The sequence below is a fragment of the Haliaeetus leucocephalus genome, unplaced genomic scaffold (genome assembly GCF_000737465.1).
Source record: "Haliaeetus leucocephalus isolate CR32 unplaced genomic scaffold, Haliaeetus_leucocephalus-4.0 Scaffold362, whole genome shotgun sequence".
NCBI lineage: Eukaryota > Metazoa > Chordata > Aves > Accipitriformes > Accipitridae > Haliaeetus > Haliaeetus leucocephalus.
Window position 1 is genome coordinate 9,555,004 of NW_010972798.1, and position 23,298 is coordinate 9,578,301.

A 23,298-nucleotide genomic window follows, 5' to 3' on the forward strand; every position below is an offset into this window, starting at 1 on the left:
CTCTGCCAAGCATGCAACTTGTGCTGAAGTTGTGCCCTTGCAGCTGGAACCTGAGACCACTGAATTAAAGATGGCTCAGCTGCAGCTCACGTAGCCATCTTTTCTTGCAGGCAGTATCCATGTATGGTAACGGACTTACTGTAGTACACAGTTGCTCTGTTGCTAAATATAAAGGTAGTGAGATTCTGGAACTGATATGTTGAGAGCGAGATGAGTTTCCTTCTCTAGAGGTTCTTGAGAACAAATTAGGGAAGCATCCATCAAAGTGGCTTAGGTTCAGCTCATCCTCACTGGTCTCTGGTGGTCCCTTCCAGACCCACTTTATTCATCTAGGGTAACTTCCCATGGCCAGAAAATGAAATTCAAAGCCTGAAAAGCATTCCCCATGAACCTGGATGTGATCAAGATATGCAGATCTTGTTTTGGTAACAGACAAACATATACAGTCCTCTTCAGTGCTGAAACGAGACAATCTCAAGCTGCTAGTGTAATTTCAGTTCAGGACTTCCCCACCTTTAAAGATGTTTCCCTACCAAGAACTGTCTTCATTTCTGGCCTGGAATCTCCCTCCCACTTGTTTTTTCTTGTTCACACCCTGAAGTTCTGCAGGCTGATTTGGGGGTTCTTGTCTGTGTTTATTTCCAGTTGAGCATCACTTGGCAACAAATGTTCAGCGTAATCGTCTGGTGCAACATGATTTGCAGGTGGCCAAGCAACTGCAAGAAGAGGAGGATCTGAAAGCACGTGCTCAAATCCAGAAACACCGAAAAGACTTGTGAGTTTGGGATGGAGCTCTTGAAATACTAGTCCCATGTGGGTCAGAGCACTGAAATCAGCTGCTTTGATTTGAGTTGATTGACAGTACATGGGATTCAGGTTGATAAGCCTTTTGCTTTTGTTTCCCTTTTCCTTTGGCTATCCATTGCAGTAAAAGTATTGATATTAGGCTCTGACGCAGAGTAATGAGGACAGGGTTGGAGTAGGTGGTCCTGGGGCCCATCCTGGCTTAGATTCTGTTGCCTGACCGTGGGAAGGAGCCTTCCTGTTCTGCTGCCTGTTGACAAAGTGGGGTAACTTGGCCACTTGCATTGACCTTGTCCCTGGCTAAAGCCTGAGAAGGAAGAAACCACACCACAGAAATACACAGTGTTACAGTGAATTCTCTCTCCTGTGGAAATTGCAGATATTCACATGTTTGTATTGTGCTGGATGAGTGCTTTTGAGGAGCTGGGCACAATGCTTTTTCGTGTACTGTTGCACTGAACGGTTCAAAGCCCCCGCTTGCGCTTGCAGGTACTCCAGCGTGAAGCGACCTGGGAAGAGGAGCTGCTGCCCCACGGTCAATTGGTGGAGATGGTTGTTGGGGGACAGGCCTTTTCTTGCAGTCACTGACTTCTGCAGCAGCTGTGGGAGGCTGTTTGAGTGATACACTCCAGATCTAACGCTGTGGCCTGTGATTTGGGTTTCTGTGTGCCATGGCTCTTAGGCTGTGGAGCTGGTGTAGGAATATAACATGGCAGTGCTGGGCCATGTTATATTTCAAAAACATATATATAAAGCAAGAGGTACTTTCCAATGCAGAGTTGACACTGATGCTTTCATTTTTTGGTGGTGTGTTGTTTTTTGTTTGTTTATTTTTGTCCCGTCCCCCCCCCCTTTAGCCTCTTGCAATATGTGAGATGTAACAAATGGGTCGTGTGACTGGGCTCACTCCGATCCCGATGAGGAGAGGCAGCAGGACGGGGCTCCCCCCAAATGCGGGGTCTGCAAGGCAGGAATACATCTGGGCGGCTGTGCTGCCTCCTGGCCTGTGTCGCGCTCTGTGATGCCACCCCCCAGGTGCAGTTGGTGGTGGGATCACAGGCCCTGGGTGGCTCATCTGGCAGAGACAGCCATGGAGTAGGAGAGCTCTGTATTGCAGATGTGTGAGATGCAGGACTAGCTTCAAAGGAGCTGTTCGTAAAAGATTTGAAGCTGGGGCGTGACAAATCAGCCACTGTTTTCAATGTTCCCAGCATACTCAGGCAGCACTGGGTGGATACATGTGTTACTGCTCAAGTCTGGGCTTTCTTTCAATAGTTTTGTCTTCATTACCAATTAGAGATGTGAGCATGTAAATGACAACATAAAAATTAATTTTGTATGGCAGAGAGGATTCCTTCTTGTTACTTGCTGGGAACTGCAAACAATTTTCTTGTTGTAGGACTCTGTAAAATGGGATTTATGAACTTTGTGAGCCAAGTTACAGGCAGAACCGATGCAAAGTGTTGTGTCAGCAGCAGTTCTGCTCCTGAGAGCATGAGCTCTTCTGCAAGAATGGTAAAAAAGTTGGAGGCATCCTTTTGTAATTGGATATTTTTCTTCCTTAATTCTTTGTACGTTCCCACTGTCTCCTTGTGCAAGATCAGTGTGTTCTGGCAACAAAATGATCCTCGCTGCCATTGCTTTCTGTATCATCTAGGACAGTTTGACACTGCAAGGTGATGGGAGGAGTAAAGGGGCAGAACTGGGTGGACTTTAGAAACAGGGAACATAAAAAAGCTCTTCACATTTATGGGCTTTCTTCTGTCTTTCAAATCCTAGATTCTCTCAGACAGACTTTGTGAAGATAAATGAGAGAATAGAAATAACTTTTCTTCTCCTTTTAAGAATTCGAGGGAGCATCAAACCTTATTTTCATGCTTCTTTAAAAGCATCTCTCACATCTAGCTGAGCAGCCTGCACACTGCCAAGCATACTAGCAAGGTTGCTAAAGTAACTGTTGGAAATACCGTGAAAATACGCTGTTTCCTCATTTTGCTCCCAGTGCTGTGATGGTTCTGTTACACTAATGTGAACAGTTCCTTTGAATGGTTCCCTTAAACCTTTTTCTTTTTTTTTTTTTCCCCTCCTCCTCATCTGGCAACAATTAGTTTCTACAGCCAACATGAATGGGAGCTTTCTGATCACACCGACTTTTTGTCCCCCTCCCGTCCCCCCCCCCTTTTTGCTAAACTGATGTAGAGATTCCCTGACTCTCTTAACACTCCTGGCTGCCCAGGAATGGAGGACACATAGGTGTGATGTTCAGGGATGGTGACATTTATGTTGCTCTGGCTGATTTCTGGGGACTGATGGGCACTTGAACTCACACTAATGAAACTGAAGGACCAAAAGAGCTGTCAAAGTTCTTCAGCCTATTTTCTTATGCTCAGTCAAGTTGAAACACTACCTTATGTTGATTAACTAATCAAGTCTCAGTATTTAATTACCACTGAGCAATAAAACCCCGAATCTAATCCTCTGTTGCTGTTCAGTGCTTCTTAGAGATTGATACGGTGTATTCCAAGATGCGTGTCATCAGGAACAAGAAAATGCTTCTGCTTTTGCATTCTTTCTAGTGTTCTTTGCTGCAAATGGAGAGGCAATGACCTTGTTGCCTTGGCTTTGAAAGACGATTAGCTGTTTCTGTCTCTTGTTTGTCTGCAATAAGATGTATTTTAAGCATTTAGCAAGTCAGTTGGTGCTGATGAACTTGGCACCTTAGCTCTGTTCACAGGTGCCAGGGGAACTGGAGACGTGCAATGCCTTGATATGTCTGACCTTTCTAACTTACTTTCTACCTGGATTCGTGTCCTCTGAGTCTGGGGTCATAAGGGATCCACTATCTTAGGCCCACTGACAGCCTGCTCCCCATGATTTGCATATTCAGCTATTGTTTTGCTGGGGACTGTGATTCCCTGCTGGGTGCCAGGTTTGCCAAGGTCCCTTTTTACATGGCAGGTTCAAGAACTAGATTTGCTGCTGTGTGAGCTTGTGTGCCTTTGAACAGGTCTCTCCCTGGAGTCAAGTGAAACGCACACAGGCACACACACACAGAATGCCAGGTTTTATTACCTGGATGAAAGAAACTGATGTCTGAAGAGGTTTGACCTATTGATAACTCCAGCCCTGCAAACACTGAAATTAGTGAGTGTCTTCCAGGGTGTCTTTAGATGTGGGTCAGTTTATGGATATGCACAAGTGTTTGCGAGTGTGGTGGTCTGGGAATTGACTTGGGGTTCATATGTGCATGGGAAAGGGGATATAAATAACATGCAGTACTCAATTGCAGGTCTGCTTCCAAGGAGCAGTTGCCAGAAATAAAGAAGCTTCTTTTTCCTCTTGCTGCATGTTCCTTCTCCTTCCAGAAAAGACAGATTAGTTGTTTCTGGTGGTGCTTGTCCTCTAAACCCTCTTCTTGTTGCAGTGTCCTTCCTCCCACCCTAAGCCACATATCCACTCTTTCTGCTTCTCTCATTCTTCACTTTCTATAAAAGCAGGCTCTGTGGTATTACTGACTGCTCCAGCCATGCCACTTCTGTCTGCTTTGCTACTGAAAGTCTACACTTACTATTTTAATTTCTTCCGCTCACATCCTAGACTTCCTTCCTGTCCTTTGCCTCCAAGTTTGCTAGGTCGCTTGTGCCCTGATCGTTGCTCAAGTCTAAAGCTAGTTGTTGCAGCCCACATGGCCCAACGTTGACAATAGCTGCTTCTCTTGAAATACTTGCTTGACTTCCATAACGTGTTCTTGGTAGTCCTCCCATCACCCGTCTGATCGTTGCCAGCATATTCTTCAAAAGTTTGTTTTCTAATAAAGCAAGATCTGCCTGTTGCTGTTCCCATTCTTATCTCCTCCTATGCCTTGCCTTTCAGTAGTCTCAGTTGCAGAGATAGCTTCGATTGATTTTTTTCTGACCTCTTTAGACCTACTCTTTGGCTCAATTTCAACAGTGCTGAAAGAGAGAGCTCTTAATCTTTCTTCTCAAATCCCCCAGCCCTTTTCTGGCTTGCCCTAAGATACCCCTGGCCATCATTCCAGCCTGTTTGCTGGGCATCAGAGCCTGCAGCTGAGTATGGCACAATTCTTGCCGATGCTTTCTGTATGACATCCCTGCAATATGGCCTTCCCCGTCTATCCGCACAGACGAAACTCTGTTCCATGTCTGAATTACTCCAGTATCTCTTTTTCTGTCTCCAGTTACTGCAATATTGTGTTGCTCCTGCATCCGCAATAGATGATTGCTCCCTCGCCCCTTGTTTTGACGCACATTGCTCTCTTGCCTCTTGGCACCGGTTCTGCTTTTGTGTCTCGTCCCACCTCAGTGGCATTTCTCATTCATTACTGAACTGCCACCTCCAGCGTCTGCTTGGCCTACGTACTGCATTTTGCTATCAGCTTTTCTGCACTTTCTCCTTCTTGGCTTTCAGGTGAAAACCACTTCCCAGAAATGTCTGCATTAACGTGACCCCTAAACCCCTCCTTTGGCACCATGCGTACAAAAACTCCTCAGCAGGATTAGAGTGTTTGCAGAGACTCGTATGGGCTGCCTTGGCCTGCCCTATCCTATGGTACCTACCTCCTTTCTTAGCAAACTGCCTATAAATCTGTTTTCTCTTGCTTTATGCTCTGATTGTGAATGTTTTGGGACCTATTTTCTAAATTTGGCCAGCAGTAAGTACAGGGAGTCCTGGTCCCTGGTGAGATTTCATAGGCTCTGCACTAATACTGAGTAATAATTCTTCTGTGTAAATCAGATGGTTCTTTTAGCTCTTTTATCCCTTTCTCCAGGCTGATTGATGCCTGTGACTTTAGCTGCCTATAATCCTTGTCTCCTTGCCTTCTAGAGAACGACAGGACTGTGAAATCGCTCAGGAAATCCAAGTGAAGCTGGTATTTGAAGCGGAGCAGCGCCGCAGGCAAGAGGAAAAAGACGAGGTAACCTTTAAAGTTACAGGCACGGCAGGGCTATTTGCAGCAGCCCTTTCAGTGCAGGAATTTCTCTGTCATTAGCCACAGGAGTTGGCTTGCATGGTGTCAGTCCTGGTCCTCGCAGATCTCGATATGCAGAGAGATTTCAGGGAGTCCTGTTACAGGAATAAGATACAGTCATAGTCCTCATGCTCAAGGGTCACAAGGGTTGTTGATGCCAATGGCTTTGCTAACGAAGAGGGCAAGTAATAGATGGGTCTTGTTGAGGTGTTCATTGCCCTGGTGTAGGAAAGTTTAATTGCTTACGCAGTTTGAGATCTGCTTGGTTTCTCAAATGCAAGAAGACAGGTACAACTTTTGGGAGAGTCCTGGCTCATGATTTCTTGGCCTTAGGTGCAAAGACTTCAGCAGGACCCTCAGCCCAGCCGTCCATGTCTGGCTTCTCCATTACCTTCCTTCATTTTCAATTTAGTCTTTCACAGCCTGAACACTCTGTTCTTGCTAGCAGATTCCTTCTGCGATTTCAGAATATTGCTCTGCTGCTGTTGCTTCAGAGTGGGCAGTGTGGTTTGCCCATGGTATTCAAAGGGTTTGACTTGTTGATCACTTTATTGTGTCAGCCTGTGGGACTGGATATTCGAGAAAGCGACAGAGTGGAGGAACACCTGGGTGAGCCTGGAGCGTGGCCCCATTTTTTGATTACAGATAGTTTCCTGAGAAGTCTGAGTAAGGTTAAGATGCTCAAGATGCACCTGTTGGCATTTTCTCTGTAGGAAGAGCTTGAACACAAGGCTGTGTTTCCTGGAACAGACTGAAATAAGAATCTGTCCTAACCTGAAGGCATCAGTTTGCTTGTGCAAGACCTCATTTCCTTCTTACACCATTAAGTCCGAGCAAGTACTGAAAGGCTGCCCAGGCAGGCGTGGAAGGGCTTCCAAGAGGAGCTTGTGGCAACGAGGTGGGAGGGTAGGAGGAACACTCTGGCTAAAGGATTTGTGCTATAAATGTGACCATCTGTCTCATTTTTATCGGGAAGGCGAAGGGGATGCAATAGTACTCATGTTGTCTGTGGGAATTGCACCGTTCCTTCCTGTTCTATGTAGAGAGTTGCTGGGATGTCAGCAGTTTGACAACAGGTCCCTGCAATCTGTCAAACCAGCGTGCTGACCATCTTGTGCTGTTGGGAGCAATGTTCAAATGAATGTGACTCAAAGCCATGAGGAGAATGTCATAAACATTCTTTCTCTTCCTGCTGGTACATGGGAAGTTTCCAAGGGTGGCTGAATAGCTGGAGTTAGGCTGCAGCTGGGTACCAGGGTCTGGCACTACTGCCCATCCTTGCAACAGGACTTCTGGAGAGCTTGAATTGATCCTGCTTCCCCTCCAGGGTGCCCCCAGCATTATTTCTTTTGGGTGGGCTCCTGTGCTGAGGCAGAGCCTGAGCAATGTGAGTGAGGCTGCCAGTGCCCCAGAGGGTTGTCAGCTGGCAGAGGGACAAACATCAGAGCCCCTGCTGTAACCCTCGGCACAGCATCTATGCACATACCCCGCAGGATATGCTGTATTACGCTGGTACTGGCCACGTGCCGAGCCAGTCTTGTATTTGTCACACATGAGGGTGTGGTAGCTGCCCAGCGTATGTGATAGTTCTCTGGTATCAGCAGTGGCTAGATGTTTTATGCCAGTGCTCTGCGTGAGGCAGATCCAGTGTGGAGTGCAGGGTTTTTAAATGAAGCGCTAAGCCTACCTGCTTACAAGTCCAGTTTGTAAGAAATGGTTTGTGTGGATTTGCAAGTCCTGAGCTGTCTCAGTCCTGGAGATAATGTGCTTAAGCCCATATATTTATAGACTTACTGTGCTTGCTAGAAGAGGTTAACCTTGTCAGGGGAAGGAATTAATTTTTTTTTAAAATTTTTTTTTGGTGAAGAGCCTGTGGCATCCCCAGGTCCTCCACAGAGCTGGTTACTGAGCAGATCCGATCTGAATCCTGAAATAATAGTTTGTACTTGAACACCCATCCAAGGTCCTCCAGTGCTGGCTTTGCTCTGGAGGGTGTTGGCTCTTTGTTTGCATTTCAGTGATGCCTTTCCTGCCTGCAACGTACACTTTACACGCATGGCTCTGTAAAGGTCCTGAGGATTAGGGAGGCTTAAATGAATAGCATCCAAAGGGCTAGCATGCCCTGCTGGTATCTTCCAGCTTCTCTTCCTAGCTTCAGACTAGCTCCTCTGACTCGCAAGCTTCTGGGCCCCAAATGAGCAAGCCCCAGGGAGCTGTTTGCTGTTGCTAGGCCTTGTTGATCCATTAGTCATCTCGAAGGAAAACCAATTAGGAAAATGGAGCGCTATTCTCTTTGATGGCATATCTACCAAAACTGCGACAGAAGATAAACAGCTGCAGTCCCCGCAGCGCTCCTGCCTTGTGCCTAGTACTCTTTTCCTAATGTCCCTTTCGATTTTCTTTTCCTTCAGCCTCTGTCTGTCAAATTGATGCATTTCCCTGCCTGGCATCTTGCAGTCCCTGTAAATTACACCTAGTATGAAGTGAGTTCATGACTTGCTCTGGGAACTCCTTCCAGTCAGAAGTGCCTTCAGCTGGAGACAAGTCTTTTTGCCTGTTTTTCTTTCCCTGGTGGAGTCCAGGGTGAGGTCCAGCCTACTTGTGTGAGTGAGTGCGCGCTTGTGTGACTTCCAAATCCTTGCTGAAAGCCTGAGGTTGCACACGCAGCCCCTTCTGCCACGCTTTGGCCGTAAGGGCTTTGCAGGCTTGTGTGCAGGTGGAACAGGAACCTGCGAGTCTGCTATGGGGCTGGAAGCTTAGCTGTGGGCCTGGGTGAGGTTGGATGCTGGTTGCTGAGGTGGTGCCTTCTATCAACCACTAATTTGGAAGCCCTGTCCAGCCCAGGGGTTGAATTTGAGAGTAACCCTGTTGTTGCCATGTCTGAAAAGTTAAACTATCAGATTTTTATAATGGAATAAAGAATTTGAATAAAAGAATCTGGAGATATTTTTTTAAGGGGGAAAGGTAATGTCTGTTTTATTCCATCTCTTCAGGACATTGCCCGTCTCCTACAACAGAAAGAACTGCAGGAAGAAAAAAAGCGCAAGAAGCACTACTCAGAATCCCAGGGACATGCAGTCTATGAAGATAGCTATTATGCGGAAAATGGAGGTATGTTTCTGCCAGATAAAGGATCAAGATCATGGCAGTATAAGTGAACCAGGTGATCTGGCAACTGCATTTAGGAGATTTCCCTTATCCTACATTCCTGCATTTGGCACTGTAGCATTGCATCAGTTTCCAGGGTCAGGATCAGACTTCATTCTAGAATCAGGAAATATTAAAAAAAAAAAAAAGTGGAGAAGACAATTTTGTAACTTTTCATGTCTTAGAATATGGCCTAAAGGACAGGGATAGGGTGTGTGGTGTGTGAATGTGCAAGCACACCCATGCATGCGTGTTTTAAAAGGGCTTGTGGAAAAAGACAGTAGCTGATGGTACTGATAAGACAGTTACTTCTGCGTAACACCGCAAGTGTGCAGGGGAGAAATGCAGACACAATTCCACGCTTGCATTTGAAGAGTAACAGTTCTGTGTGTTCATCTGCAATGCTCGTATGGCTACGTGCATAAAGGAATAAATGATGCGTGGAACAGCCTTTCAAAAATAACTCCTTGCAGGTATGTATCGAAGCATTAAAATTAGCACAACCGCTTTGAATGACTTACTGAATAACAAGGTCATGTCTGCAGAATGTCTCTGCTGTGATTATCATCTGGGACTGTATGTTGTGGAAAAGATACGACCCACAGCGCTGTATTGCTTTTGCTTGGTCGGCTTTTGTGATTGAATACAGACCTTCTTTAAATTGGGAGGAGAGAATCAGGGTGTGTTTCATTATGGAGCAATATGGGGATGGCTTTGCTGTGCACTGGTGGTGGTTCTTGTGTTCTTTCTTCCAAAAAAAAATGTTGTGGGGAAGACACAGGCTCCTTTTGTTTAACAGATTGTGAAGATGAAGATCAAACCTCTTATTTCTCATTTTAACATCAATGACATTGGTGGTCTTAAATGTCTTTTATTTGAACTTATACAAAGTATTTTAGTTTCAATTGGGAAGGAAGTTCAAGAATGGCCAAGAAAACACAAAGCACAAAACAGTAACCAAGTGGAAACTTCATGACCGCAAGTCTTGCTATGTGTACAGAGCTGGGAACGACTTTGATCTTGGACTATTATGGCCAACCCACACTTCAGTTTTTCAGAATTAAATGGGACAAGTCCCTGAAAAAATACAAATAGGTAATAGCGTTGCCATGCACAGATTGTACGACAGGATGGATTTTTATGACAGAAATCAGCTGACAAAAGCGTGTGACTCTCTGAACTGAGACTGTGGTGTGGATTTGGAGAGCAGGATATCTTGTGGGTCTAATTTTTCTTCCTGCAATTATGTGTAGTCTCGGAGGTAAGGTAGAAGGTGTTTTGCCTGACTGTTCATAGTAGTGCTGCTCTTGATTCACGCTCCTTAAAAACTAGAAAGGACTGGAGCAGATTTTGATGCCTGGATCATGTAGTCCGTTGATCTGGAAGCTCTTAAATACCTGGGCACCATTTCATGAGGCTTCAGCATCCTCGCTTTGTTTTGTCCTCATTACTTGTGAACTTCAACGACAACAACAAAAAAAGCGCCCTTGTTTGGGTTTTAGTTTGTCTTGAGACTGAATAAAAATTTATACACATCCAGGAGGAATGTGGATTAGGGCTATTGCTCCAAAGCAATCTGAGCTCTTAAAAAGTGGAAAAATAAACATGAAAAAAAAGGCAAGAGTTTCTCCCAGAAGTGTCTGTGCCATGAAAAACATTTCTGTATTCGCTCAGTCACTCGCTGCTTGAGCGAGTAACACCAGGACCTAAAGAGTGTTTATACGGCCCCTGTGGAAGGCGCTGCAGGAACCAGCACCTGCTGAGGAGTTAATCACCCTGAGATACCCCAAAAGCAAATCTCCTTGGGCTGTCTGGCATCGTTGCGTTACCTGCAGCAATCCTTTCCCAGCGTGGCCACGCTTTGCTCTTCCATGATCTCCTGCTCTCTGCTGGTGTATTTATCGAGCTTTCCTTAATGACAAAATTGAATTAATTCTTAGACCCTTGTTAGTATTGTTCAAAAACTGATTCTTGCTTTCAGGCTCTGGTCTGTGTTGTTCAGTAAGTCACTTAGATTGCTTTATTGGATATTTGTTTTCTGTAAATCATGTGAATGATCTAAAACTAAGCAGAAAAACCAACCAGTTAACAGGAACTGCTGTGGTTACTCTGAGTTCTTGGATTTTTAAAAATATACCTCTTCTGGATAAAAGTCACACAGATTTGTTTTCAAGGTGGATTTTCTGTAGGCTGTATTTTTGCTGGCTCTGAAAAAGTTTTTTCTGAATAGAATGACTTAAAGGGAACATTCAGTTTTGGTGTGTGGTTTGCTGTTTTTTTTATTTTTTCTCCCTGAAATCTAGGTGATTGTAAGGAAAGCAGAACTATTTATTAAAACTGAATGCAGTTCATGTGCAGTGAAATCTATTTTAAATATTTTTAGATGCTATAAAAAAAACCTCTCAGCAGTGGAGAAGGAAAGTCATATTCTGCTGGGTTTTGGGTTGTTTTCTGGGGGGGGCGTGTAGTGTGTAGTTCTCTTTCAAATCAACCTCTGCTTCAAGGCAATCTTTTTTTTTTTCTTCAGAAGTACACCTTCATTCTGAAAAGCTGCTGTAGAGAGATAATAGTTCACTCAGTGCAATGATTTTTCTTAGCAAATAGGTTGATTGGAAAATAAATTGATCAGCAGATTGTATACAGGCAGACTGTTGCAGCCTCATAGCTGTGTCAGGTTTATTACTGAAACTAAAAGCAAAGAAAATTTCCACCTGCTTTCTGGAAATCACGGAGGAAACAACCTTGCCAAGCTGCTGAGTAAGCGGCTTTTCCAGCTACATTGCTGAGGTCAGGAGCCTGGGTTTTGTGAAGTTTTATCCTGCCCTTAAATTTCTGTAGCCCTCTCTGCACTCAGAACCTAAACTTTTATTTAGGCAATGAATAAGTGTGGGCCCTGAAACTTCTGGGTCTGCTGCAAGAGATTATGTGACAGTCTGTGGTGGAAGATATTTGGATGCTGCAGCTATCAATCATCTTGTTCTTGCTTTAAAAAAAAAAACCAACCAACCAAACAAAAAAACCCATCCCACTTGTCTCTTTCTCTTCTGCTTTATGTGGGCTTTTCCCCCTGTTTTTTCTGATGAAAGACTTTGTGCCTGAAACCAGGGCAAGGCACTGGTGCTCCTAAACCAGGATCCAACCTGACCCTCTGCTTGGCCCCTCCTGGCTTTACGCTCCCCCCGGCCCCACCTTGCCTCCCAGCCTCGCCTGCACCTTGTGCCTTCCATTGCAAGCCTCTCTCTGGTGGGTTCAGTATCCTGCTGCAGTGACGTGTCACCGGGAGATGAGCTGCTCTGCTGGCTGTTTTTTCAGCCCCAATGGCATCATTAAAAGTCCTTCACCTCCACAGTTGCTTGTCTTAGGAGGTGCTTGGACACGCTTTTGGGCTGGACCTGTGCTTTTCGCTCCAACCCCATTGCCTCCCGTGGTGCCCTGCTGCTAGCCAGGCTGCCCTTTCACTCTGTCCCCCCCATTATATCCTGCAAGCGTTATATCCCTGTTATTCTTCTTTCTGCCCCTGTCGTGCTTTGCCTGCATTTCCAGCTTCTCCTTGCATCAAGCTCCCTCACCCGCGTGCTGCGAGTCTGGCCTTGCTGAACCCCCATTAACCCCCCCCCCCCACTAACCTGCTCGTTGTTTGTCCCCCTGTTGCTCAGAGCACCCCTGGGGTGACCCCCGAGAGCAGGGTTCTGAGCCTCGCAGGGCACACGGCGGTGACAGGCACACGCGCCAGCGGAGAGACCACCGAGAAGCCCCCTTGCCTTTGTCCCGCGGTGCCCCCGAACGCGGGCGTTCCACCTCGGAGGATCGTCGGAGCTCTCCTCGGCCGAGCGAGGCTGGCAACGGCCATCGGCAGGAGTGGAAATCAGCCAGCCAGGGAAGGTCCGGGAGACATCCCAGCCTAGACCTGGAAAGAGAGGCCGAGCGCGGTGCCTGCGACTACAGCAATAGCTGGGAGCTGCGGGAGAGGAGAGCGGCTGGCGGGGAGAAGGCTTGGAGACCTCTCAGTCTTGACCTGGAGTCGGAGCATGGGCTCGCAGACGAGGCATGGCGCAGCAGAAAGCCGACGAGGCAAGACAGAGAAAAGCACCTTCCCCTTCTTCAGATGGAACTGGAGGCTGAGCAGGAGACCTGGCGTCAGGGCGGCAGCCAGCTGGTGCGTCCTCAAAAACACAAATCTCGTCATCAGGGCCACTCGTCGCACAGGGTGGTGCGTGACGAGCAGCTCCGTGATGCCGAATCTAGAGATGATCGTAGGAGGGGTGAGGAGAGAGACTGCAAAAGGGCAGGACACAGGAGACGTTCCCCCTCTCCCCACAGTGTGACCCAGGGGAAGGTTGGAGACTGCCAGCGAGACTCAGGTAACCAAGTGATGGGGAAGGTGTTACATACGTGTGGGGATGGACCTTTGCACACCCCATCCTGGTGTCTAAAATACATGTTGTTTCCTTTGAAGATGGTTATCTCCAATATCTACCTGCAGTGTTTACACAGTGAATCCTGCCCAGGTTTCTCCCTTATTTAGTGAGATTCTTCTTATCCGTTGATGTTCTTCCTCTGTTTATTTCCTGACATGTTCCGTGGCATCAGAGAGGATGAGTAAGATGGTATTGTTGGAAATGGTGCCCTTGGTATCCTGTGTTTGAGAAAAAAACAACAGCGCTAAAAAAAACCCAAAACAACCAGCCAACAACCAGCTTTTGTTTTTGTGATATGTATTGTGCTGTGGTCTCCTTGCACAGGAGGGAAAAAAAAAAAATCCACCCCAAATGTTACAATTACACTCTTACTCTGTTGATTTGGGATGCAGGGCTGTAAGTGAGGACAGTTTGCTTAAGTACTAACAAGCCAGCAATTTCATTCACTTCTTACTGAAAACCCTCCTGGCAACATAATCAATTCACTTTGGGCAAAGTTCAGTAGTGGCACTATGTGTCCGACTGGGCCGCATTTGTAAGATGGGGTTCTTGTCAAATTCTGTACAAGTGGATTTTTCTGGGAAATGCGTATCTGTGTAGTTCTTGTTGTTCAGTAATACTTGGGAACCAGTGGGCTTTAAAGATCCAGATCCATCTTTCTGCTTTTAAAACCACACTGAGGGTGGGGGCGACCTGTCTCTTAGTGAAAGCAGGAGTTTAGAGACTTGGATCTGTGTCTGTCACAGCGTGGGAAACTTGTGCTTTAAGCCATCTAACTGGTTTTCACATGGATAAGGTGGGGATGATAATGTGTGTCTGACTCTGGAGATGCTGAGAGAATTATTCTTTGTCTTCATCATGCAAACGTTTTCTTTGGGGAAGTGGAAGGTTTTAATCAGGTCTTTATATATAATTAGTAGGTCATGATTTGGCCTGATACAATGTGGATCCGAGTGACTCAGTATCCCATCATCTTGAGTCAAAATAGCCAGAAGCTCACATCCTTTTCCTGTGGGCCATGGTCATGGTGGGCTCTGTGCTCCCCTGAGTGTGGGCAGAAGTGATGTGGAAGTAACGTTTATTGTTGTCTTCTGAGCAAGTGAAGCCTGGCACTGATCAGTGTGTGAAGAAAGCTCAGTTTTGGGCTGGCCAGCAAACAATTCCTGGAAACTTACTTTTATTCTTTGTAGAGGTAATGCTGTACAGGACCCTGTCAGCCACGCTGTTGTTCATTCCAGCATGGTAAAACTGTGTTTACCTTGACCTTGGAAGCATTCTGAATAATTTAACTCTGACCAAGCTGGTGCTTTTTGCCAGAGTTTTGGTGGTGGCCAGAGATTGCAGCTCTTCACAGCTTGGATTGATCAAAGTGTGCTGGGAAAGGCCAGGTCATACGCTTAACCATAACGTGCCAGAGCTGAAGTTTTCTTCTTGTGCTAAGATGGCTTGTAAGAGGGGTGTTAATTGCTTAAGGTCATTGATCAGTTGATTCAAACAAAACAAAAAGCAGAAAACCCTCCATGGCTCTTCTAATACCTGTAGAAGAGGTGGTTTCCTATTCCATGGTTTTATTCTGGGCTGATGCATGAGGTGTGTGGCCCTCTGCAGTTTGAAGTCTTCAGGATGCTTGGTGGAGTACGATGGTAGTTTGTTGGTAGATGCACAGAAAACTTTTCAAGGTCAGTTGCTTACTTCATGTTTTTTCCCTTGGTCTTACGAGATGGGAAGGAAACTGGTAGGTGGCCCAGTAACATGTAACAGGCGTTTATAATAAATGTGTAAATGGTGTAGCTGGAGGCATGAAAGTTTTGAGTGAAACTTTCTGGGTTTGAGGTGGAAGAGAGACATCTGGAGTGTTTGTATACTTCGGACATAAAGCAGAAGGTGCATTTACATGTCTGAGATGTCTGAACAATACAGTTCAGACTGCAGATGGAAGGAGAAGGCATTTGTTGTATGTGAGTGAAGTCATGCATTTTGTAATAAGGATACAATGAGACTCCTTTGATGGCCTGGTGCAAATAGTCTGGAGAGGCTCTCAAAATGCAGCATTTTAAATCACTTGGAGATGGTTTAACTTTAAAATAAACAAACAAATAAAACTCTGTAGTCAAAGCAAGAGCTGAACCCTGTATGAACTTCGAAAATGTTTACTTGGCTGTTTTCTCACCGTGATTTGTAAAATTCTTGGGTCAGCCCAAGGAAGAAATTGTCTGAAACCTCATGTGAGCCTGTCTCAGGCAACTTTTGCAGCCTGTGCTGCTCCAGCGGTGTGTTCACAGACTCTGCTGTGCTCATAACAGATGTTGGGCTGCTCTCTGCTGCCCAGTTTTGCCAGTGTATCTGTATCAATGCAGAGTGTGAAAAATAACGATTCCTTTGCTAGCATCGCTGTGTCAGCAAAGACAGCTTCAAGGGGCATGGTCTCTTCTGCCATGTGGTTGCATTTGTCATTTAAGTCATGGTGTATTAGATATTTCTATATGCATAGAGAAACCTTCCTAAGGTGTGTGCTGTGCCTCAGCTAAAGGTACTCTCAAACCAGCTGTCTGGCAGGTATGCTGTTATGGTCTCTGGTTCCCTTGAGTGGGGCTTTTGCAGGCGGGTGAGGAGATGGTGGGGATTTGCTTACCAAAGCATTTGGAAAATGGTCGAGTTGATTGTTTTCTCTCACAATTCTGTAGGCACTAAGTTGAGGGGGGCGCAGCAAGCCATGTATGATACACCCCAAAGGGAACAGGAGTTGTCTGATGCAGAGATTGCTCGGAAGCTGCAGGAGGAAGAGCTCCTGGTAAGTAGAGAGGATGCATTAGTCAACTCAAAGGAACTAAGGTACCCAGTGATGACAACTTGAATCTGTAAACCTTTTATATATGATAGTGACTTTAAGACCTAAGGTCTCGCTACTGCTCATTCTGGTAATTACCTTTGTCTCCCATACACACACATATGGAGTGACAGCTGGTATCCAGCCAGTAGAGCCCTATTTTCTGACACCTAAAAATTAAATGACTGAGTGATATTAAATGAACATTTCCAGACAGGTAAAGATGGCCTGTAGTCAGTGTGGTCAGTCCAGAAGTGAGAGAGGCCAGTGCCCATCTTTGAGAGAGAGGGCAGCAGGGTGGACCATGTGTTGTGGTGTGGCCTGGCAGATAGAAAAGGACAAAACTCATCTGAAAAGCTGAAATGACAGTTTGGTGTTGGGTTCTGGGGCAAGTATTGAGGTAGCTAAGTATATTCGGAGAGGGTGGTAGTGTATTTGTATGGGCACCTACTTGCCCTGCCCAGTAGGTTAATGGGTATGAATAATTCAGAGGTGTTACTCTTTTGTCTCTGCTTTTTCCTACCGTTTCTTTTTTTTTTTTTCTGCCCCCAGGCTAACGAGGCAGATCAGAAGGCAGCTCAAGTAGCCCAAGATGAAGTGAGCAAGAAGTCAAATGTTTGCGGCATTCCTTTACTCGCGGAAACTTCTAAACCCCACTTGTCTCCTCTGACCCTCTAGTTTGTTTCCCTCCTTGGAGAGGAAGCTCAGGGCTACGGTGACATTTGCTCCTAGCTGTTTTTCATGTGTATGCTCACACTGGCCAAGCAGGGCGTTGTGCTGCCTGTTGCGACCATGGCAGAGGAAGGAAGTTTGTGGCTGTGCAGGAGCATCTCTTGTAACTGAGCCCCAAGGGAGAGCCTACCAGAGATGCTGCGACATGACACCCCACCACCCCGCCCCGAAGGAAAAGGAATGAAGGGCAGAAAGGCTCTGCAAACACAGTTCTGGCAAATCAGGGATCCTCTGGGCATGCTGCATGTAGTCAGTCTTAATTCTGCTCTGTCACTTGATTTCTGATCACGGATGGGTGAAATCCTGGCTTTGCACCCTTCCCATTCAGCAGCTGTTGATAGGAAAGACACTCAAACCCACAAGAGCAGTAAAACCATCTGACGTACTCTCGGTATTTTCCCTTCTAGGAAATTGCTCGACTCTTGATGGCTGAGGAGAAAAAGGCTTTCAAGAAAGAGAAGGAGAGAGAAAAGTCTTCCTTTGAAAAGAGGAGGCATGATCAAGACTGGAAGGTATGTCAAGCTTCAGGAGATGCCACAGATGAAGTGCTGTAATGTTGTTCCTATTTCCAGAGGGCAGTGGTGGTGTGTGGTGGGAGGAAAAGGAATGAAGTGGACTCTTGCATCCAAAGGGTCTTGTTGCTGTTATTTAGCTGCTTCCCAAGCCTTTTGGAGCCACCTCCTTAGTTAGATGCTCTTTGGCTTCAGCCTCAGGCAGGGTAAGCCTTGGGCTGTGCCCTTGGAGGTTGGCGCTGGATGTCACAGTACCTTGTGGCCTCCCTCAAGCACTGTCAGTCCTCCTGGTGCAGCACCTTGCCTCTGCTGAAATCCTGACTGTAGCAATAAAAGCAGTAGTTGGTTCTGTTTGTGCACCGCAGGTACAAGGACAAGGCAGCTGCTCCAGTTGTCACTCTGCTTCATAATAAAATTGGCTCTATAATGAAAGTATTGAGTGACTCAAGCCTAGGTTTTTGTATGAGTAGTACTACAGAGGTTTGGTTAGCTGATGTGGAAGGTGATAGGAAACAGATTTCATGGTCTGCACTGGTAAGGTGCTAAAGGGAGTGTTGTGTTAATCTTGGGGCCAGCTGGAGGTAGCTCTGACGTTTTCAGCCTCCTCGCTGTGTTTGAGTGGTTGCAGGAGCACAGCTGTGTGCAGCTGATCCCTTGTGCTTAGCCCAGCCATGTGCACAGTCATTACACACTGACTGCATTTGACCCCAGCTTTGGGACGGGTCCCTCAGCGGTGTCTCATATTTAGAGCAGAAATTGAGTTTGGCTCAGCAAGGCTGAGTTTCATTTACTGGAAACTAGTCCTGATACTGTCATTTGCACGTGTTTGGCTGAAGTTAGTTGTATGTATAAACTGAGCACGAAAGGACTGCATGGAGCTGTGGCGGCCTCAAGGCACTGGCTGGTGCCTTGCAAGGCACGCAGATGAGCTGCTTTCCTTTCTTCCCATCAGCAAGATGCAAGCGAGTCCACGCGCTCAAGGTCAACAGAAGGGCCTGAAACTCAGCGACACAAAGGCAACAGGTCTTCAAGGTAAGCTTGAACTGGCTGGTGAAAATGGGGAAATGAAGTCGGAAAGCTGCTCAGAAGCTGAGTTCTAGGGAGGGGTTGTGGGGCGACCAGCCACACCTACCCACAAGGGGCTTGGTAGAGAGCAGAGGTTTTAGCACTGAAAAGAGGTGGAGGGCACAGAGCTCATGAGGTGTTCAGTGACACGCGTCACTTGCTGTGCTCGTGTCATTTGTCCCTATTGGTCTCCCTGCCTGGCACTGACAGAGATTGATGAGCTTGTGCAGTGACATCTGTTAAATGGCAGAGAAACATTGAGAGGGTTAAAGAGCTTCTGGGGACGTGAAACCAACTGGCATCCCCGGGCGGGAAGAAGTAATCACGACGCATTTGCACAGCTCCTGCCTCGGGTCCCTGCTCCCCAGTTAAGCCCTCTACACTGTTCCCGCTGCTGTGTGTGGACACCCCACTGCAAGCAAGTATGTTGTGTTTTGGGGTACCTCATCCCAGGGCTGATGGGAACGTGCTGTAGCCCTTCTGAATCACTCGGTACCCTGGCCTGGTGCTCCTGATGAGAGACTGAACCCTGGAAGTGACCCTGGTGGCTTTGATTTCCAATCCTGATACAAGCCTAGAAATTCTTGTTGAATTGCAAAAGAAACAACAAACAAGGTGTGCAGGTGGAGACTGAGAGAGATCTTGCTAAAATACTCTGGGGTTAAAACTGAGCAAGCATTAAACACTTCGAAATGTTGCGCTTTCCTTTTGAGAGAGGCTTGCATCAAACTTCATAACGGAAATTCTTTGATGCTTGACAACTTGAAACCATTATTAATTGAAAGCGGTCCATGAGAAGTGTAGTGAATACTGTGCATTTCTCACCACAGAAACAGTAGTGGGCTGTCTGCTGGTGGAAAGTCTGGGCCAGACACAGTTTGCATCAAACTGACAGGGACAGACCAGGTAGCTGAGATACTGCTTTTGCCATGCTGTTCTGCTTTTCAGGTTTTCTCCCAATGCCTTTTTTTTTTCCCTGCCCCCCTGTGTTGGCAGGTCACAGCCTCTCCTTGATGACTTTGAACATGCTCGATATTACACAAGCCAGCCCAGCCCCTTGCGTCACGTCCCCAAACCTGAGCACTCTCCTAAAGGTAGGATCAAACCTATGGTTGCCCAGCACTTGGGTTATTGTGGGCTGTTTTCCTCAAATAACCAGCCTGAAGGACAGGATGTTTCAAAGGAGGATGCTAATAGAGAGAAGGAATGGATATTAATTGCCCCAGCAGGCAGGTGATGCTAGTCAAGTGTTCGAGTTGTACTTGCTGAGCACGTTGCAGGCTGGGAGACTGAAAAGCGGAATTTGTTTGCCTTGAGTTTGTCAAACTGCTCTCTGCTTGTCCTCCGTGATCTCTTAATGATGAATGACTATAAATCCAGGCAGCAAATGAAGGAGAAATAACATAAAGACGATGACATGATGGATTTTAGGTGACTCACTAGTATCAAACAATCCAATACAAGACAAAACCTTGCAGTATCACCTGTCTGGCGGGTGAATGGGATGATCAGACAGAAGCTTGTCCTGAGAACAGGCTTGTTTTGTTCATATAGCATTTCAGCATTGCTTTGTTGGCTTGTTTCCTGAATTCACTTGGCACAAGAGCAATGTGGTTAGGGTCTCCCCCCCAGTTTTTTCTGAATGCCAATTGGCTATATTATCTGTAGAGTCTCTGGGGGAGGAAGGGGAGAGCCAGAGTTCAACTCAGTTGCTCAAATTTCTTCCAGCTCCACTGATTGTGACTTAAATGTGGACAGTTTACTTCCCAAAATTTAAAGTTGGGAAACTTTTGCATTCTGTCTTCATCAAACAAGCTGGAAAGTTGATGGCACTTTCTAGAGTCTGTAAGCCCAGCGTTCATTCTGTTTTCTTTAGTGAAACTGTACAATGTGGATGCAGTGCCATTCACAGCCCAGAATAAATGCAAATGTCTACCTGTCTTGTGGACCTATTCTTCCTTTTGCCTGAGTAGTGTAACATACGGTTCCCGTTTTGGCATTGGACTTTACCACTACCCTGGAAGTCACACAGACATCCAAGAGGGCAGGACAAGTGAAAAATGACTGCAGGTAGTATTTTCTTCACCAGGATCTATTCTTACAGATTTTTTTTTTTTTTCTTTCTGTTTGGCTTTCCAGGTTCCCGTAGGAAGCAGTAAACTGTGCTAGCCTTTGCTTTGGTACTGACTCTTCTGTAGCAAACATTACTGGAATTGCCAGGCAACTTTCTCAATTCCTTACCCAATGGGATGTCCACCCTCCACTCCCAGGATCTCTTTTTTTAAGTGTCATCATATTAATAAGGAACATTGTTTGTTTCAATTTCTTACTCATATGTGATCACTTAAGCAGTGCAGTATAATCTAGCTGCCACTGAGCTGTGTGAATCAACTAGCTGACTTAACAGCTCCCTCTTACATTCTTCTGAGGCTTTCCTTTTATTTTTAAGCTTTGGCTGGAGCTTTGACAAATAGGACAAATAGAGATGCACATACAACAGGGAGGAGAATCCAAGAAATGGGTTGAGTTATGGCAATGCAGCAGAATGTCAGAAGTACAAGTCCTTTCGTATTAGGATGACTTAGCAAAGAGAGTTACAAGAGGAAATGTGTTTCTTCCCATGCTGGATAAGACAGCTGAGTCAACCTGACAGTCATGCTAGCTTGCAGGAAGGAGAGAGCATCTTCATAATATACATCAGCAAAAGCCAGAACCTGGGACTGGTGAGGAAGAAATTGCCTATAGAACAAAATTTCTTAACTGCTGTGTTTCTTTCTAGGGTTTCCAGCAATCTGGGTAGAGTGTGTAACCAGGCATTTAGCTCCAGGATATAGGATAGAACAGTTAAAAGGAAAGACAATTTCAATTGAAATTAGACCTTGTGTGCATGACTTTTAAGACATGCCAGGGAGCTGATGAAGCTGCAAGTTGTGGATTGGGAAGAATCGTACAAACAGATTTAAATGCCTGAAGGGACCTCTGTGGTCACCTGCTTTGAGCTTCACTGTGGTAGAAGCCAAGGAATTTCACTAAAACCAAGTAGGAACTACTGTAACTCCTAGCTCAGTTGCTGATGCACTTGAGTACAGTGACTTGTGTCTGAACCTGCATACGTCTTGGAAACATGGGGCTGAAGAAGGGCCGTATGGGTATTGAGCATTGAATCCCAAATCTACAGTTATAGGCAACTTAGAGCTAGACAGAGAGTGCCTAAACAGTCCACACAATGTCTGTGCTGACTGCTTCCTCTCTACGCTGCTCCGTCCAGCACCCCAGGCAGACTCCAGTCAGAATAAAACTGTTGCTTTCTAGGGCATAGCAGGGTTTTCAAGTTCAAATTGTCTGAACAAATTTGCCCATGCAGTGATTTTTTTTTTTTTTCCCCTCCCTTTCAATGGCTTGTTTGCACAAGAGAAGAATCATTTTCAGAGAGCAGAGGGCAAACAAGTAGCCTTTTCCCTTGGTCTCCTCTCATTTCAATTTTTGTCTTTTTAATAACTTTTTTTGCTGCCTTTTTTTTGTTTTTTTCAGTTTTATTTTTAAACTACAAACCTGAGCGTCTGGATGCTGGCTTGGAGTCTCTTCAGCCAGTACAGTGTAGTTATTCATTTGCCAGTCCAGTTCACGGCAGCAAGCCTGGCTGCCTTGCCCCTGCAGCCCAGCTTCCTTAATGCCCAGCACTGAGTCTGTCCCACCATGCTCTTCGTCTTCTGCTGGCAGCTGCAATTCTGCTGCTGGCTTTGCTGAGGAGGGGAAGCAGAGGCGTGACTGTACTTGCCCTCGCCACCGATCTGCCTGGGAAAGGAGCCTTGACAGCGCTGTAGAGCTTTGTGGAAAGCACACGCTGGTGTGGAGCACCGATAAGAAATCGGAGGAGATTGTCTCTCTGCTCTTTTACTAATGCACAATTCAAGCCCCAAGGCAGCTGTAAGGCTTTCACTTTGGCTGTTGTTCTTGGTCGGGATAGTTACTGAGGAAGATCACTAGGAAGATAAGGCAACTCCTTTTTCACATAAGTTGCAGGGGCAAGTTTAATAGGACAGCACAAGCCCATGCCTTGCCTTGCTTAACTCAAACTTCCATCTCCTACCCCCGCTGGTCTGTTGGCAGCAGTTCACTATAAAGAACCAGATAACCCTTGACAGACCTCTGCTCCAGGCATACACTAGCCAAAAAAATCTTGTAACGTAGGACTTTGTGCATCGGCAGCATCCTGCTGGCTGTGTGCCCTTGCTTCCAGACTGTGAGCTTGCTCACCTGCATGAACCCTTAAGTGACTTGCAAGGTCTTGCTTGCTTGCTGCTTCTTCTCAGGAGATATCCCAGCCAGCAGCTAGATTTTACTGTCCTCGCCTTGTTCCCTCTTCTTGTTCCATCTCTGTCCATTCAGAAGTGTTAACGTTGTTTTAAAGAATCTGGAAAAAGGACAACATAGGCCCTATTTTTTTCTTTTGTTATTTGATAACTTGGGCCGATGTGGCAAACTCATCTGCAAAGATCTTATTTTGTAAAAATTTATTTTTGTATTTCATGTACCAGTCAAAATCCCTACTGCTGAAAATGCCTTTTTTTTTTTATGTGGGTTTTTTCCCCTCCATTGCTGTCAGAGTATTTATTGTGAAATGGATGCCTGGTGGGGTTTTATGAACTAATACTTTCTACAAACACCCCAGTCCAGGCCCTGCTGCTTGTATCATCTGGTGCACTTGTGAAAACTGGATGGGGAAAACTCCTGCCAATCAGAAAGTGGTTGTGCTTTGTACTCACTGCGTGTGGGGAAAAATGGTGACCCTCTGCAAAGGGC

At 46.0% G+C, this 23,298-nt stretch overlaps 1 protein-coding gene across 1 annotated transcript in view; it reads left to right on the top strand.

Moving 5' to 3' along the window:
• The window catches only part of CCDC50 (coiled-coil domain containing 50), a 40,978-nt gene extending 18,001 nt beyond the window's left edge, over positions 1–22,977 (top strand). Inside the window, exons 3-11 of the mRNA XM_010573077.1 lie at positions 646–775; positions 5,650–5,740; positions 8,788–8,905; positions 16,044–16,150; positions 16,739–16,783; positions 17,326–17,430; positions 18,383–18,462; positions 19,492–19,589; positions 20,635–22,977. Coding sequence (XP_010571379.1) covers positions 646–775; positions 5,650–5,740; positions 8,788–8,905; positions 16,044–16,150; positions 16,739–16,783; positions 17,326–17,430; positions 18,383–18,462; positions 19,492–19,589; positions 20,635–20,654 — 794 coding nt within the window. The 3' untranslated portion in view covers positions 20,655–22,977. The remainder of the gene's footprint in view (positions 1–645; positions 776–5,649; positions 5,741–8,787; positions 8,906–16,043; positions 16,151–16,738; positions 16,784–17,325; positions 17,431–18,382; positions 18,463–19,491; positions 19,590–20,634) is intronic.
• Positions 22,978–23,298: the final 321 nt, after the last annotated feature.